Here is a 13,157-nt window from a genome sequence, read left to right on the forward strand (position 1 = left end):
TTAGTGAAAACCCACACATTCTTATTCATGCCAGCCATGTACGCATGTAAAACTGGCTTCTTCAATAATGTAGCAGGGGAAGTAAGTCAGACTTAAGTGACACCTGGATCCTTCCCTTATATCCCTTATAACATCATTAGCTATAATACCTGTAGTGCATGTGTCTCTGTGTGTATGTGTGTAGGTGTGTGTATTACACAGTATATGTGGCCTGTAGCGTAGTGGTTAAGGTACATGACAGGGACCCGCAAGGTCAGTGGTTCGGTCCCCGGTGTAGCCACAATAAGATCTGCACAGCCGTTGGGCCCTTGAGCAAGGCCCTTAACCCTGCATTGCTCCAGGGGAGGATTATCTCCTGCTTAGTGTAATCAACTGTACGTCGCTCTGGATACTGATTATGATGTTGTATTGATGTATTAATGTGCTTTTTCTGAATGACTCTAAAGTCAAACATTAAAATGAAAATAAAATGTATAAGAATGTATGGAAATCTTATAGATTTATAATAACAATAAATAATATGTTAACAAGGTATATAAAATTGACTGAAGAATGAAATCAATACAAATTCTCAATATTTGCAAATCCTTGTATTAAAAGTAGGTTTTGTAGTTCTGTAACCATTTGGGTCTGCTATATAGTCTGCTATACAGTCTATAATCCCTGTGTTGTGAGCTGAGATTGAACCCACAATATGCGCAGAACATCCAGCGACACTAAATTTTTGTAATCAGTGAATGCTCACAGCGTAGTCCCAGGAAACCATTCACCTACCAAACTATGATCCATGGGGAGCAGACGTCATTGTCTAAAACACCCTAATTCGGGATTACTATTAGGATTAGGGTGATTATTTTTTTATCTGTGAAATGCATGTCCTTAGCAATGAGAACTTTCTGCATTGGAGTGTGGTGATTTCTAACCAGCAGAAAGAAGTCTCCGGAACAGAGTCGGCGGCCTGTAGAACCTGAACGTGGGGATAGCTTTGTGTGCTCTTCAGACGCATGCCGCCACCTTCTGGGAAATTGCTTTTTGAATTCATTTCTCTTTTTATCGTCAGTTTGTTTGCAATTGTTTGGCCATTTTGTCCACGCCCCGTCAGCACATTCCTGCGCTCTTGTGTAAAGACAGAGGATTTTGGGTAAACTAGGGGGGGATTGGCACAGGGATTCTTGCTGAGGCAGAGGCTGGCTTTCTGCAGCATATGCACTTTGTGCTTGCGGCCCTGTCGCTCTGTATTTTCCCTGTAATGCATGTTTATCATCCAATTCCCCTCCTCTGCCCGGCGGAGGGCTAGGCGGGCTGCCCCCTCGTGTCAGCCATGTTTCTGCCACTTTGGCGTCCTCCTTGATGGCTCCTTCATTCCCTCTAGCAGCCCTGGCTCTGGAATTTCTGTTCCCCTTTTATTTGTCCTCAAAAAACCTTGTGGCTTTTGATTGGGAGTAAGGTTGCTGTTTCATTTAGCTCATTCTTTGTTTTTAATTCCCCCCTGTTTCATTGTTTTGCACATGCATAGGGTGAGGGGAACATGTGCCATTTGACTCCCGCAGCCCTGAACCTGCTCTTCCTAGTGAAGTACTGAGCATTTACAGCATCCAGGTCCTGGTTTTTGAGTCTGGGGGGACATAGCTTTTCGCCCAGTGTGAATGTTTAGAATTGTACATTTTAAGCGGGTGGTTCAGTGGTACGGATGAAGTCCAGACAGGCTGATCTATGCAAGGTGTTCGGTTGGACCCCAAACACTGTGATTTCAGTGGCATCACCCCCCCCCTCCCCCCCCACCCCTGGCCTCTCTATCTACACATCAAATCACACCTCCCTCCAATACAAACATTTCTGTTTTTCGGTCTGTTTCTCCCCTCTCTCACAAAGATTGATCCATGCTATTTATTCTTATTTTTGTGTGTCTCAGTTCAACAACCTTCCTCACACTCACACACACACACACATCAATCAAATGTATGGCCCTTACATTAACAGTAGTGAGCTGTACCTGTATTAAGTCATGGCATTTATATCGATGTCATTAGGTGCATTTTATTGACAGTACTAAAAATACTCTACATATTGTGTTCCAGTGCTGTCTGTCTGTCATATTTGCCATTCATATGTGGTTGCATTGTGGGGCTGCATTGTGACAACTGAATACAATGCATTTCCAATGCCTGACTACCTCCATAATGAGGAGCATATCCAGAGAAACCATTATTCATGCTCCTGGGGGATTCGGCCTGCCAACCCTTGCTCTTGTCATTCAGTGGGCATTGGGGATGGAGCTGAAGTTGAACCTAAGAATCCTTATTACAGTGAAGGGAGAAGGCACTTTATCCTATCCGTCTTCAGGGCTTTGGTGTTCTCCCCTGGTAACAGCCAATTGTGTCCAGTCCCTCCTGGGAACACTGCTTTGGCACATACTTTTAAATCCCCGCTTTCAGGGATTAATGTCACCCCTCCAGTCTGCCATGGTACCTGGCTATCACTGTTTAAAGATAGCCCATCTCCTCATGTTTACACCGTCTCAACCAGCATTAAGATCTGATGTGAAGTGCACCCTCTTTTGTCGGGTTCTATATTGTTTCCCTGCGACTCTATTAATTGGGATATGGGCAAGAACAGTGCTAGGGTTGCTGTTTTTTATTTAGGTTCTTTTCTACAGTGTGTCAGTGCCATTGCATATCTTCCTGCCTCAAACTAGAACTGCAATCTTCACAGCTATCTGCGGGGTAGAACCTTCCTATCAGCTGTCTTAGTGAAGCAAAAGATAACAGTGGATCACCGTGAGGGATGGCTACCCTGTAGGATATTTTCAGCTCATTTTCAGTTGCTGTACACTGGCAGCGTCTTTTAGCGCGTGCGCTCTCCGTGCACCCGTTCGACATCAACACATTCACTCATGCATTAATGAATGCACACATTTTATGTATGTATGTCAGGTATGTGCTGAAACACCAACTAAGTGAAACGTTTATGAACTAGTCTTTCTTTACATATGTACATCTTGACCCCATTGATTCATGGAGCTAGCCATCCAGACACATCATCCTGTCCAGCTGACTGGACTCGGATCCAGTCCACTCTGTCTGGAATCTCTGGAACATGTTGAGATTTTATGCTTTGTGCACCTCCTGTAGACTTGATTACCATATCTATCTCCCCAAACATAAAACTCGAAAGGCTGTACAGTACATACAGTATTTTAGAGAGAGTTAAATAAATGTACCAATACTTTATTTCCTATATTTATCGGGCATGCTTTATATTGATTATGTAAAAGGTTTTAATTCATCCGAACATGAATGGTTATTGATTTTGTATTTAAAAAAGTGTAATTATTCAGCTATGCCTCAGTAATGCTTCATTTTCTCTCCTGACAGGGCCGATTAATCAAGGTTAAGTATAATTTAAAGTGGCTGAGAGAAAAATCTGATTAGAAATAAAACACATTTATGTCGTATTCCCCGATCGATAGTATTCAAACTGTTTCATTTGACCACTGATTTTGTGTTGCTTTCACTTAATCAAAGGAGAAAATCTATTTTCATTCCCTGCTTAAATTTAGTTGGCTCTGTTTACAAATGGATTGTGAGTCACGAGGCAAAGGAAATATAGATCATATTGTATTTTCAAGACTTTTCTTCATAAAATAATTGCCAAGATTAATTAGCTACAGTATTGAGATCCCTAATGGACATTAAACTACTATATACTATTAGGGGATTTTTGTCATGGCCATAAGAAGAGACATTACATTTACTCAATTTCTACATTTTTAAAATGATCATAAACAGAGAATTAATCGAAGAAATATTCATTGGCAGCAATCCCAACCACCAATCAAAAGCATTCTTACTGTAAGTGTGTAAGTCAGAGCAAGATAAGCCCTATAATCCTGAACCTTTCTCATGATTCAGTTCTTTGATTAAAGATTGCTATAGTTAAAAGTTGGTCTGGGTAGGTTAAACAGAAACACATTATTCAATATCAAACTTGCATAGTGCCTTGAATGTTTTTAGTTTTTTCTTTCTATTGATACACCCCCTATTGCTCCACCAATCCATGTTGGTGCAAATTGGTTTACTGCAAACCATGAACCTGTTTGAACAGGAGAAAAGTAGCAATTCTGCTAGCCCCAGGTGTGTTTTCTCTCCCTCTACCCCACCGCCCCATCCTCCTGCCCCAAAGGCCCTGCCCTCATTCACACAGCCCCTGCCCCTTACCCGCCAGCTTGGTCTTGGTGATCTTTCCGCAGGGCTTGGTGGCGCTGACGGTGCTGGGGCAGGTGGCATCCATCAGTGCCTTCTTCAGCACCCCTGTGCGGTTCTTCTTGCCTGTGGTCATGTCGCATTCACCCCAAGCCTGGAAGTCATACTTGCACTCTCCTGCAGGATGCCAGGAACCTATGTTAAAAACTGTTCATCCTTTTTTAAAAATGTAATGTGTAATGTGAAGTAAAAATGGTGCTGGGTTTTTAAACATACAGAAATGAGAACATAATTAAAGCAAACAACCCATTTTAATCAGATAGCTTGTGACACAGAATGTGTCATGGCTGGAGAAATTTTGTGTGACTACATATTACAAGTACAAAATTATGGATGTTCTCTTGAGCAAGGCAGGCATGTGTGTGTGTGTGTGTGTGTGTATGTGTATGTGTATGTGTGTGTTGTGAATTGTGTGAATAAGACCAGTATCATAAATTGCCTGAATGATTTAAATGATTTAAATGTTTAATTTGAGAAGTGCATTTCCTTAGATGTGGTCTGCTATTCAAGGGTTCAGATGCAATGTAAACAAAAGAACTTTCCATCCCAAGAGAGTTGTCCCTGAGAACCATGCATTAAAGATCTATCAGGACCAATAAAAGATATCAGCATTTCATCCCCACTGAATGTGTCAGCTGCGCAAAAGGTTTGAACTCTCTCATAAAATCACAGCACAGCATTTCATTCAATCTCTCTTGGGGAGCTGTGAGAAAATTATTTTTTCATTTTTTTATTTCTGTGACCACTCCATTCGGCTCACTCAAGACACAGTCACACAGCTGCATCCCAGTTGATATGAACCCTCTCTCTGGACTCATAAAATTCGGAATATTATTGTTATTTCCGCTTATCTACTCTGTCACATTTTGTCCGCTGTGTCTCACAAGGGTTTCTTTCCACCCTCCTCCAAAAGAATCCCACCTCTCTCCTCCTGCCACTTAGTTCCTCCACTCCCTCTTGAGCAAAATGTCTGGGCCTCTTTCTTTCCTGTATCAGCAGACACTCAGCTCCCTCTGTAATGTCTGGGTATATTCTTTCTGAAGGGAGGGGGCTGAAGATGACAAGGACCCTGGCTCAGTTAACGGAATTTACATTATTACATTATTGGCATTTGGCAGACGCTCTTATCCAGAGCGACGTACAACAAAGTGCATACCCATAACCAGGGATAAGTTCGCTGAAAGACCCTAGAGGTAAGTACAATTTCAACTGCTACCTGTACAACAAAGATAAGGACAAGGGCCATTTTTTTTTTTTTTTTTTTTTTTTTTTTTTTTTTTTTGAACAAACAAACAAACAGAGCAAAAGTCACCAAAGTTAACTATCCAAACACTGCTTACCTAGCCAACTAAAATACTGATACACAAGTCACAGAGACAACAATTAAGGTTCACAGGGAGGTAGGGAGGGATGGGGAGAGGTGCTGTTTGAAGAGGTGTGTCTTCAGCTTGCGCTTGAAGGTGGGGAGGGATTCTATAGTTCTGACCTCAACGGGGAGTTCGTTCCACCACCGTGGAGCCAGAACAGACAGTAGTCGTGAGCGTGAGGTGGAGGTTCTGAGAGGGGGAGGTGCCAAGCGGCCTGTGGAGGCTGAACGAAGAGGTCTGGCAGGGGTGTAGGGTCTGATGATTTTTTGCAGATAAGCTGGGGAAGACCCTTTAACTGCTTGGAAGGCTAGCACCAATGTTTTGAATTTGATGCGAGCCATGACAGGCAGCCAGTGGAGGGAAGTAAGCAGGGGGGTGACGTGTGAGTATTTGGGAAGGTTGAAGACCAGACGAGCTGCTGCATTCTGGATGAGTTGGAGGGGTCTGATGGCAGACGCTGGGAGGCCAGCCAAGAGGGAATTGCAGTAGTCCAGGCGGGACAGAACCATCGCTTGGACCAGGAGCTGGGTCGAGTAGGGGGTGAGAAAGGGGCGGATTCTCCGTATGTTGTATAGGAAGAACCTGCAAAACCGGGTCACCGCCGCAATGTTCTCGGAAAGGGACAGTCTGCTGTCCATCACCACGCCGAGGTTCCTTGCACTGGGTGACGGCGTGAGTGTGGTATCCCCGAGGGAAATGGAGAGATCCAGATGGGGAGAGGCATTAGCAGGGATGAATATCATTTCAGTTTTACCTGGGTTGAGCTTTAGATGGTGGTTGTCCATCCAGCTCTGGATGTCCCTCAGGCAAGCGGAGATACGGGCTGAAACCTGCGTATCAGACGGCGGGAACGAGACGAAGAGTTGGGTATCGTCCGCATAGCAGTGGTAGGATAGCCCATGTGCAGTGATCACAGGGCCAAGGGAGCGAGTGTAGAGAGAAAAAAGAAGCGGGCCAAGGACTGAGCCCTGGGGAACTCCTGTGGCGAGGGGCCGAGGTGTCGATACCGAACCAGCCCAGGCAACCTGGAAGGAGCGACCAGAGAGGTAGGACTCAATCCAGTCCAGGGCTGTGCCACAGATGCCCGTTGCTGACAGGGCAGACAGGAGGATGGAGTGATCCACAGTGTCGAAGGCAGCAGAGAGATCTAGAAGAATGAGGACAGAGGAGAGGGAGGCTGCTCGTGCGGCATGAAGTGACTCACTGACGGAGAGGAGCGCAGTCTCTGTCGAGTGGCCCGATCTGAAGCCAGACTGATGGGGGTCTAGCAGGTTGTTGTTAGAAAAGAAGGAAGAAAGTTGAGTAGAAGCGGCTCTAGGCGGATTCTAGGAGTTCAAAAGCATATGTTGTGTTTATCCTTTGGCTACAAACATGCTGACCAAGCCGCTTTGGAAACTGCACCAGGGAGCAGGCATCAGACATGCACACACACACACACACACACACACACACACACACACACACACACACACACTCACACACACACACACACACACATACCTCCAAATTGTTTCTTCCAGTTGCAGGGGATCTTGCAGCGCTGGGTCTTGATAGTCTGCTTACAGTCGGTGCCACCCCTCGTGCCCTCCCGCGTGCCAAGGCCACAGTCTCCCACATTGGCCACGCACACACTCCACTGCCACTCCCCGCAGTCTGACTTCCGCTCTTTCTTCCCTGTGAACACACACTTCAACTTTTCACAAGTCCTCACAAAACCCGTGGGGACATTATCACTTCACAGGAAAAAGTACTGAATAAAATACAGAAAACAACTATGCGAAAGTCTGTATTTGAGAAAGATCTGATCTGGCATTGAAATAGACTGGCTTTTCAAAATGCACGTTGTTGTGGTCAGTTCCAGTACAACCAGAATATGCCCAGTCTCATATTTTGAGTAGCATACCCATGCAAGGGTTGTGTTCTTGTGTGTAATTCTATATTGTTTCATCGTCACAGAGTTATGGAAAGAAATTTCATTAGCCTAATTTACTTAAGGTATTGTGTTTGCACATACTAGCTTTGATCTGCTCAAAAGAGGCACATACTGTAGTTACAAGTAGTCTCTGTGTTGGGTGTTCTTACAACTTTGATTTGAGTTACATCAATTTACCATTTACCACACAGTACATAATTTCATATTGACTCAACCATCAATCATCATAAAGGATCAATCTCTTTGCTGTCGATACCTCACCTTGTTTCTCGCCTTTTCCCCCTTCAACGGCAGCTGCCGTCAAGACCAGGGAGGCTATCACCACCGCCATTATCCAATGCTGTAGGCTGTGCATGCTGGGAAAAGGGAAGAGCGAACAGACAAAGGTCTGGCATATACAAGTCCATAGCACGTTTGGGTGGAGGTTAGTGTCCAAGACCACCAATAACATTTAAAAAAAGAGCTATGGAGTATTTCTATTTTCAGACCACGCATCGGGGAAGAAGCAGCAGAGAGAGATGCTACGGTAACATCCAATGGTGCGCGGAGCTCAGCGCGTAGCGCCGTAAACATTGACGAGCTGTCACGCGCGGCAGAGATGTGAGCTGTGAGCGACACCTTTTCTCAGCCCGCTCCGCAGCAGACCGATGAAAAGAAAGCTCCGCTCTCTCTTTAATCGCTGGGAGCGTTGCGGACCTCTGGGAGAGGGCATTAGCATACCTTCGCACTTTAGACATCCAACGGAAAGCAACGCATGCCGAAGAGTGAATCAGCGTGAGACTTAAGCAATTATGAACCACCTCGCTACCCAAATGCTCCACTGTGCTCAAATTATTGCAAAGGTACAGCCTGCCAGGGCAATTATTTCCATCCGTCTTTTTTAATTAATCATGAGCCAATGCTTCCTGCCCCAACACATTTACTCCCTACATTCGCTCTGCTAGTACAAGTCTGCGTTTCTTGATTCCCTTTATATCTATAGGTGATATAGGGAACACGCAATGAAACTCAGGATGGTATATCTTTCATACATAATTATGAAAAGCTCATACATGCTGTACTTGCATATATCTATATATATATGCACTTGTTCATGTTTATTAAATGTGAAACTACAGTACCAACGCAGCAACCAAACTACATTTTCAAAAAGTACCAATTGCCCATGTACTGTACAGAGGCACTTTCAAAGTCAAACCCATTGCATCAGGAGGTAAACTACTGATTTAATAATATGTATATGCAGCATTCACTGTCAGTTCTGCCTACTTTGCAATGCTCTCTCACAGCACAGTTTTCCACACCTCGCCCCGTCAGCGTCAAATTGAGGAACAACAAAGCCTTTGCTGCAGCTGCTGAAGCACAATATATCCACTGCTGCACCTTTTCACGAATTCAAGTAATATAAGAACTGTTTATTCCCTAACCCAAAGAGCACCATCGAGGCATCCTCCCTGACTGCCTTCTGAGGAGTAACTCAATCATTCATGAGCATTTAACTAGTATGTATTGGGGTTGAGAGAATACAGACAGGCCTTATTGTGTCAGTGCAAAATGTCAGCTCTAGTGTTACAAGAATAGACTTTGCAGAAAGGCAAGAAGCAGCCCCAAACCAGAATTTCAACAGAATCTCATATTGTGTTTAAACTGGAAATGTTATTTTCTAGTTGACTTTTCTTTGTTCAATATACTGTGTGAGACAATTTTTTGAACATTTCAAAAGGGGGTGTAGAAATCTCTCAAAGTTTCCTGTATTCAATGCATTTTAGAGTCTCTGGTAGTTCTGGCAAGTACATCCCAAGTAACTACCAGCAGAAAGATTTTACATACATTTCAACCAAGTTGGCATAGGTAGGACATTTGTTGCAACTCGCATAATGTTTTACATAACAATGCATTCAACATTGAAACATGACAGGGAGCCATTTCCATATTTTCTGAAAAGATGCATCTCATCCTCTCCAGGAGATTGTGTAACAAGTTAAAGATTCGCTGAGTCCAAGGTGGGATTTGAACCCTGGCCTCTCACTTGTCCAAAGATTATCAAGACGAACACGTTACTAGTCAGCTAGAGGCGGAGTCGCCCCTAGACAACAGGGAGCGTTGTCACAGTAACCCACTCCGAGCCTTCACTGTCCTTCACCGTGCCTAAGGGAGAACTAGCCGAGCTAACCCTGTAACATTTGCAATAGCCACACTTCCACATCCAGACCAGAACTCCAAAAGATCTATTCCATAGAGTAGACAGAGACGGGTCTCCATTCCTTTATTGATGGGCTCTCGTTGTTCCTCTGCACTCTACCAGGCCCAGAGAAAGTGCTGCCTCCCAGGCCCAAGCTCTCCCCCTCTCCTCACCTTTGTCAGTGCCCTGTTTAACTGTGGGCTGTGGCACCTCTTCATTAACTTGCCTCTTCAAACTGTAAGGTAAAGTTTTGACAATTTTGTTTCTCTTTGCCTTTGCCTGTGCCCATCCCCCTAGCAGGAGGAAAGGAGTGCCCTGAACAGCGAACACAAGGGAGAACAGTCTTTCAAGTTGGAATTCATGCTCAGGTGTCAAAACCTACTGTCCCAGAAATAAATCATACGAGGTGCTGCATATAATCTTGACATATCTGTTATAAATGAGAAATTATTCAATAAATTCAGTGGCTAATGATTTCTCCATCCATAAAGATGCAAAGTTTATGTTAATATGCTTTACCAACAGTTATAAAATGTCTGGTAACAGTGTGATTCACTCATTTATATTGGACTGCAAGGAATTTGTATAACTAATGGAAGAAAGGTCAACCAACAATTATTTTTCCAAGAGCAGCTCCATGGTGTGTAACAAGTGTACCTACTGTAATTAACACCATTTTTATGAGATACATTTACAGTAGTTTGTGAACATTCTTTATAAAGGACTACGCTTTTTTCTGTGTTCTGTGTCTGAAGTCGGCTATTCTAAGATGAAAAATAGCTTTCATTAAACATCTGGTCTAGAGAGCTCCCTCTCTCTCTCTACAGACAGTTTATTTAAAGCAGGCATAATGCACTTTGCCAAAGGAGTGGTCTCTTATCTCAGCTGGATATTACTGGAGCTGCAGAGTAGGGAGTAATTGTAATGAAGCACAGAGATAATCAATGCACCTGAACAAAAGAATAAATCATCCCTATCTGAAACTGATCCACGTCTGTCTCAAACCTGATATCTTTTTCTATTCAGGGAACAACTGTTTAATTCCGTTTTTGCAGTGGTGTTTATGGCTCTTTAATCCTACTGAATGGGAAAAGCTGAAGAAACGGTCTATCTAAAAAAAAGAAATCTCAAATCTAAAGCAGATTTCTCAGAGGGCTATTACTAACCTCGTTTTGCATTTTACTTTAGCAGCTGAACATTGGATTTCAGCACTCCTGCCAGTGGCACCTTGTGACTTTGGGAAGTACACTCAGTGATTCCGTTATTAGGTAGACCCACACACCAGCGTATGAATGCAAATATTGAATCAACCAATCATGTGGCAGCAACTAAATGCATAATAGAATGCAGACATGGTCCAGCTGTTTTTCAGACCAAATGTTGGAATGGGGAAGAAATTTGATCTAAATGACTTTGACCTTGGAATGATTGGCAGTATTGTACCAAACAGGGCAGTCTGAGGATTTTCATGCACAACAGTTTGCAGAGAGCAGCAGTTCTGCAGACAGAAACACCTTTTTAATGAGAGAGGTCAGAGGAGAAGGGCCAGACTGGTCAAAGCTGATGGGAAGAGGACAGTAACGCAAATAACCACACATTACAACATTGGTGTGCAGAAGAGCTCTGGTGTGAAACCTCTAAGTGGATAGGTTAACACAGCAAAAGACCAATAAGTAAAACAAATACTCTAATAAATACCTAATAAAGTGCTCAGTGAGTATAAGGCTCAAATATGTTTTACAGCTCCAGACGGATATCTTTGGCCAAAAATGACTCTTTTGATAGTAAAGGTTGCCCAGCATTAAGTGTTGACAGTCAAAGCATGTTTACATCAGGGAGGCATCACACAGCTCTTTAGGTCCCGACAGCGCCGTATTTGCGGTCATCGTTCTTTGACTAAGCAAATCATCAGTTTGGTATGCCAAACATGCTCTGAGTAGCAGTACCTGTGAATTATTATTTTTGCAATTCATGCTTATTTTTGTTATTTCCCTTGAATCAAAATGTATTTTCCAAGTGGTTGCCTACTGCAGGTTAGTGGTAAGTGAGCGAGGCAGCTGCCAATTCAGGCATTAACTTTGCTTTTCTTCCCAGGGAAACTGAAATCAGTCAGGGAGCTCTCATCTAAACTGCTCTTCTGAGAAATAAATGGGAGTCTGGAGTGAGGCCACATTAGTGCGGGAGTGAGGGGGATGGGGTAGCTGCTTGGGGGGCTTCACAAGGGGCAGCTGAGTGCTCCATGCTGAGGCCTCCACCTGCTCTCACCAGGACTGGCGATAAATGGTGCTTCTTGCACTATTTCATAATTTCGTCCTCCCCAGAGGCTAAGCTAGGAGATCAAATCTAAGCTAACACAGGGGGCACTGCATGTCGGAGGCTTGGTCTTGCCTTGTACCATCCTTCTACCTTTGCCAAAACCTACTCCAACATAAAACAGAAGATTTATTGTGAAGTGAGAATAAAAAACTTTCAGAAAGGGCTTTTCAAATGACTGTGGATTAATTCCCAATACTGTGACCGCAGTCACAAGAAGAGGGATGACTAATGTCATCTAAAGATGAAGATGTTGAAGGGCCAGGAGGTCAGGTATTTGTGCCTATCCATGTTTTAAAAATGTAATCTCCTCAGCAGAGACATAACTATCTCTTTTGGTTAAAGTTATGTTGGGATTTTAGAATGTTGAATCAATGGCAAAGGAGTGGGATCTGTGGGGTTGGTGGTCCAAGCCCCAGACGATTTTTGGCCAAAATTCATATCAAGTAATGGTTTCCTGTTAATAACATAGGATTGAAACTCATTTATCACATTGAAACATCATGGTGGATTCATCGTGTACCACTGCTCCTAATCAGGAAGGTCATCCTTTACAAACCCATTATTTGCAATTAATGGATTTAGCTACAAGACAGTGGCATAACATGGCTGGAGAGTTAAAGAAGTTAACGAAGAAAATAAGTTAAAGAAGAAGAAGAACTTTCTGTTGGCAAGGCCACTTTGGAAATCTTATGAAAATATTTTTTCATGTTCCTGAATAAGAAAGGAAGAGAATCTTGTGTCCTCTTGTAACTCCACTGATAAAAATCTTCTTTCAGCACTGCGGTGCGTCTTGGCAGCTTTGCACACATCTCAAGTGGCGATACCTCATTAAAGCAAAATTCTGAACGCCATGGTGGCACCTTACAATTAGTGTTCCGCCTTTTTAAGTTTTCATATTACACTGATCTGTGTGCAGCCATTTCAAACAGAAAAAGCACCAAAAGATACCCACTGAAAAGACACAACAGCTCTGGGCAGTACCATGATGTGGGTAGATGTTGAAACCTGACTCCATTTTCCTTGGTTTTCTCCCTCCCTTGTTTTTATCTGAGATTTATCATGGCTTGATGATGTGGAAGTCATGGTTGAATTACCTG

At 43.4% G+C, this 13,157-nt stretch overlaps 1 protein-coding gene across 2 annotated transcripts in view; it reads right to left on the reverse strand.

Annotated features, from left to right (window-relative positions):
- Nucleotides 1-13,157, reverse strand: part of ptn (pleiotrophin) — a 36,204-nt gene that overhangs the window by 4,962 nt on the left and 18,085 nt on the right. For both annotated transcript variants that reach the window (XM_061252277.1, XM_061252278.1), the window contains exons 2-4: nt 7,824-7,918; nt 7,130-7,303; nt 4,218-4,379 (exon numbers count right to left, since the gene is read on the reverse strand). In XM_061252277.1, coding sequence (XP_061108261.1) covers nt 4,218-4,379; nt 7,130-7,303; nt 7,824-7,917 — 430 coding nt within the window. In that variant the 5' untranslated portion in view covers nt 7,918. The remainder of the gene's footprint in view (nt 1-4,217; nt 4,380-7,129; nt 7,304-7,823; nt 7,919-13,157) is intronic.

This window comes from Conger conger, chromosome 8 (assembly GCF_963514075.1).
Source record: "Conger conger chromosome 8, fConCon1.1, whole genome shotgun sequence".
Classification (NCBI taxonomy): domain Eukaryota; kingdom Metazoa; phylum Chordata; class Actinopteri; order Anguilliformes; family Congridae; genus Conger; species Conger conger.